General features: G+C 43.2%; 1 protein-coding gene across 1 annotated transcript in view; it reads left to right on the forward strand.

Annotated features, from left to right (window-relative positions):
• LOC112451838 (mucin-5AC-like) overlaps nt 1-4,518 on the forward strand; it is a 17,128-nt gene extending 12,610 nt beyond the window's left edge. Inside the window, exons 4-6 of the mRNA XM_025011746.1 lie at nt 4-501; nt 670-2,951; nt 3,037-4,518. Of these exons, the coding sequence (XP_024867514.1) occupies nt 4-501; nt 670-2,951; nt 3,037-3,330 (3,074 nt within the window). The 3' untranslated portion in view covers nt 3,331-4,518. The remainder of the gene's footprint in view (nt 1-3; nt 502-669; nt 2,952-3,036) is intronic.
• The last annotated feature ends 243 nt before the right edge of the window (nt 4,519-4,761 follow it).

A 4,761-nucleotide genomic window follows, 5' to 3' on the forward strand; every position in this document is an offset into this window, starting at 1 on the left:
CAGGCAGGCCAGGCTCTCCGGGATATCCGGGGACACCAGGTTCTCCCAGCACTCCAGGCTCACCAGGCGGAAGCCCAGGCTCTTCGGGATATCCGGGGACACCAGGTTCTCCCGGCACTCCAGGCTCACCAGGCAGGCCAGGCTCTCCGGGATATCCGGGGACACCAGGTTCTCAAGGCATTCCAGGTTCGCCGGGTAGTCCAGGATCTCCGGGATATCCAGGAACACCAGGTTCTCCGGGCACTCCAGGTTTGCCGGGTAGTCCAGGCTCTCCGGGATATCCAGGGACACCAGGTTCTCCGGGCACTCCAGGCTCTCCGGGATATCCAGGAACACCAGATTCTCCGGGCACTCCAGGTTCGCCGGGTAGTCCAGAATCTCCGGGATATCCAGGAACACCAGGTTCTCCGGGCACTCCAGGTTCGCCGGGTAGTCCAGGCTCTCCAGGATATCCGGGGACACCAGGTTCTCCGGGTAGTTCAGGCTCTCCAGAATATCCAGGTATTCTAGGTTCTTCAAGTAGTTTAAATATTCCGAGTTTTCTTACATCTCCTGAAATTCTAGACTCACCAATTTCCTCTGGCAATCATCAACAGATATGATAATTTAAAATACTATGTAGAAACTAAAGTTTCATTATTAGTATAAATTAACGAAATCTTGTTTTAGGTCTTTGCACAGCAGAAGGCTTTTTTGCTGATCCACAAGATTGTCGCAAGTTTTATCGATGTGTCGATAATGGCAAGTCCTCCTTCACGAAATATGACTTTCGATGTGGTGATGGAACCGTCTGGGATTCGTCCGTTCAAAGTTGTAATCATGCTTATGCTGTACCAAATTGTAATCAAGCGAACGGTGCAGCTACAGACAACCCCGACACCTCGCTGAATGAAGTCGACAGTACCAAAGGGCCAGATACAAGTAAATTACCATCGCAATCTCCTGGAAGCTCCACCTTCTCACCGACATCTTCAAAACCAGAGACACAACCATCGACTCAAGCTATCAGCACTACGGACAATGCTGTTGCACCATCTCAGGCAACGTCAACTTCTTATTTGCCACCCAGTAGTACATACCCGTCTTCAACAATGCAAGTCACCGAATCCGTTTCTTATATTTCTCCTGCACAAATGACCACTACTTCTGTACCTTATTTGCCACCCTCGACTACAATTACTGGCGCGTCTGGAATGACACCTGAATCTGTTTCATATTTGCCACCGGATAGTAGTACAAAGGTCACAACAACTTCACCAAGTTCTGCATCGTCCACTGCCTCTTCGCCTCAGGGTGGAAAATCTGAGTGTACTGAAGAAGGTTTCTTCCCGGATCGTGATTGCAAAAAATTCTATCGCTGTGTACAAGGCCAATCCGGTTATCAAAAATACGAATTCGACTGTGGTCCTGGCACAGCATGGGATCAATCACTACAAACGTGTAATCATATTGAGAGAGTAACTTCATGCTCAGCAGAGAGCAATGAAATCGATCATGGCATTAGTCCCGGGACTTCTGAACCTACATCTGGACGTCCGACTACAACTGTTTCTAGTCAAACAATTACGACTACTTCACCGTCTGCAGTCCCAATTTCTACCGAAAGCGCTCCAACTGCCAGTACTCCAAGTGAAATATCTACCGAATTACCTACATCAGAGGCAGACAAAACAGAATCATCAACAACAACTACTATCACGCCCATTAGTACTAGCGAAAGTCCTCCTTCAGGAAAACCAGAAGAGATTCAAATGCCCGAAAGCTCCAGTACAGAAAGTCCACCCGAATCCTCGTCTGAATCCTCATCTACTTCTGCACCAAGTGAGGTATCGTCTTCATCCACTGAGTCACGCCCACCGGATTGTGCGACGCAAAAGCCGAGTAGCGGAATAGTATGCAACGACGAAGGGTTTTATGCGCATCCGTCTAGATGTGACAAATTCTATCGCTGCGTTAACAATGGCAATGGTTTCAACGTATATCACTTTGACTGCGCACCAGGCACTATTTTTGATCCCAGCATCAGCGTATGTAATTATCCCGAATCTGTTTATCCCGCGAGAGATTGTACCACTGGAAACATTACTTCAAGCGTGGAATCCACAACTCAAACTGGAGCACCTGAACAATCGACATCAAAGGAACCTACAACGCAGAGCACAGCTCAGCAAACAGAAGAAAGCACCACAGAGCTCGGTACGACGACTTCATCCATGGAGACTACTTCCGAAGGCGCTCCTGCTTCCGAATCAACAACATCAAGTATGCCAGAGAGTACTGAAAGCATAGAGTCTACGACTGAATCATCTGCCACTACGGAAGCCGCTACCGAATCCAGCACTTCTGAGACTAGCGAAGCCACAACCGAAGCTGCTGCTTCCACAGAGCCCGGAACGACCGAGTCTCAGGAACAGTCTACAACAGAATCCCAGGAGCAGTCGACGACTGAATCCCAGGAGCAGTCGACGACTGGATCCCAGGAACAATCGACGACTGAATCCCAGGAGCAATCAACGACCGAATCCCAGGAGCAATCGACGACTGAATCCCAGGAGCAATCGACGACGGAATCCCAAGAGCAATCGACGACCGAATCGCAGGAGCAATCCACGACGGAATCTCAGGCACAAACGACGACCGAATCATCGGAACCGGCAACAGCAGTACCAGGAGCGGCGCCTTGCGCCATAGGCAATTTGACCGACGAGCAGATCACTCTGGTTTGTCCCACCGGCTTCAGAAGGCATCCGAAATATTGCAATCTATTCTATCAGTGCACCTCCGAAGGCAACATGGAAATCAAGATCCTCGTATTGAGTTGTCCCGAGAACACAATATTTGATGAGAAGAAGATTCAATGTCTCCCCGAAAGTGAGAGCACTCAGGCATGCATGGGTACCCGAACAAGCGCTCGATTCTATAGAAGATTGGAAGAAAATGCTTTATCACCTGTAAGTGGTTTTAATCTTTTAATCAACTAAATAAACTTGTGATTCTCTGAAAATATTCATTTACAAAATGTTCCTTTGATTTCAGGTGAAGGCATCGTCGAATCAGCTTTGCCCGCAAGAAGGACATTTCCCTTACCGGCAAGGTTGCAGCAATACCTTTTACAAGTGTAAACGCGACACCCGTAACAGTTTACAGGGATACCTCTATAAATGTCCCGAGAACTTTGTTTATTGGTCGGTCTCCAGAAGATGCGAACGTGTGACACGTCTTCCGATGTGTTCGCATTTGTCGTACAGGAACAAAATCGACTGGAACGATCGATGGCAAATGCCAACCGAAGACTTTAATCTTTCCGCCAGGATGTTACACTTCTCTTGATTGCTTGACGACACCGCCTGTTTCTAGACTCTTAATGAGTTGTGCAAATTTGCCATAAATGTTCATAGACATCCCGTATCTTTAGACTAATTGCTGTCCCTGATGAAGATTTGAAATAATTGAGTACTGTGAGAATTAGCAAATTAGTAAATTAGTAAATTAATGACTTTGGATTATTAAATGGTAGATGTCTTAGAGTAACTGGATATTTATATGAATGGTCATTAATACGATATCCACGGCATTCGTTTAGCTTTTCATAAATTATGACGATTTCTAAAGTATTATTTTAATTATACTTTTTGCTTATTCTAGTGCAAGAAGTTATTTCTGCTAGTGCAATATTATCCAATAATTTACAGTACTTTGTAAAACATTTAACAACATGGCTACGGAAGATCTCGATTAAACCGTTTAATAATAGATCTTCGGTAGTCGTCTTGGATTAATCATTGTCAAACTGCCATTACGCAATTTTTAGTCAGCATTAGTTATGATAGTAAGTTTGTTAATATAATTAATAATGAAAGTATAATTTTCCGATAGGTCGAGTACTTAACAGGACAAAAAATTTTTCTTAGAATTGGAAATTATTTATTTTTGCCCATACTGTCTAATTCTATCAGATTATTAAACTTTCGTTATCACACTTATCACTAAATACAAGACGAAACATACATACGTAAAAGGAATCATATTTATAAAAGTGAATAATTTCCAATCTTTCACACATAGAATTATCGTTCAATATCTTCTTCCAATTACTAGTATCTGATACTGGGGATGGTTGCGGGACTGGTATGCAATATTCTGACTGTATAACGCGATATTTCTTATATTTATTAACTGAATCTGATATCTCGCATAGAAAATATCCGTGAAAGACGGCACATTATTAAAGAGAAATGTAGAATCTTGCTAAATGTGGCAGCTCTAGTTTTCTTTTTTAGAATATATTAGAAATGTTCACGCGCAATGTACACGCGTTTTGTACATATCTTGACAAGTAGCTCGTCATGGGAAACCAATGCTTTCTCACAGGTTTTAATGCATTTATCATGACGATATTTATAGCGTGCGAATAAATTAGGATAATTAATACTTGGTTACTTAATTCTGCGCTTCCGTTCGCGTGTTCATTATTTGATCTCTAAGTGAAATTTGTATTAATAAATAGCGTGAAAAGAATCGATAACGTATATTTTACTCTTCCGCCCTCTCACGTCAAAATACTTTTTCAGCTTACAATTTTGTTTAATATTTTGCTTCCTCATAGAGGAAGCTTTCCCAGATAGCACAGCTGATTTTTATGAATTCAAAAAGATCTGAATCTGATCTTTATGAATTCATAAAGATCAACTGTGCTATCTGGGTTGTTTTCGTAAATTCGTACATGAACCTTTGATTGCGTATAAAGTTGACTCTAATCAA

The sequence above is a fragment of the Temnothorax curvispinosus genome, unplaced genomic scaffold (assembly GCF_003070985.1).
Source record: "Temnothorax curvispinosus isolate PA1 unplaced genomic scaffold, ASM307098v1 QBEX01002652.1, whole genome shotgun sequence".
NCBI classification, from domain to species: domain Eukaryota; kingdom Metazoa; phylum Arthropoda; class Insecta; order Hymenoptera; family Formicidae; genus Temnothorax; species Temnothorax curvispinosus.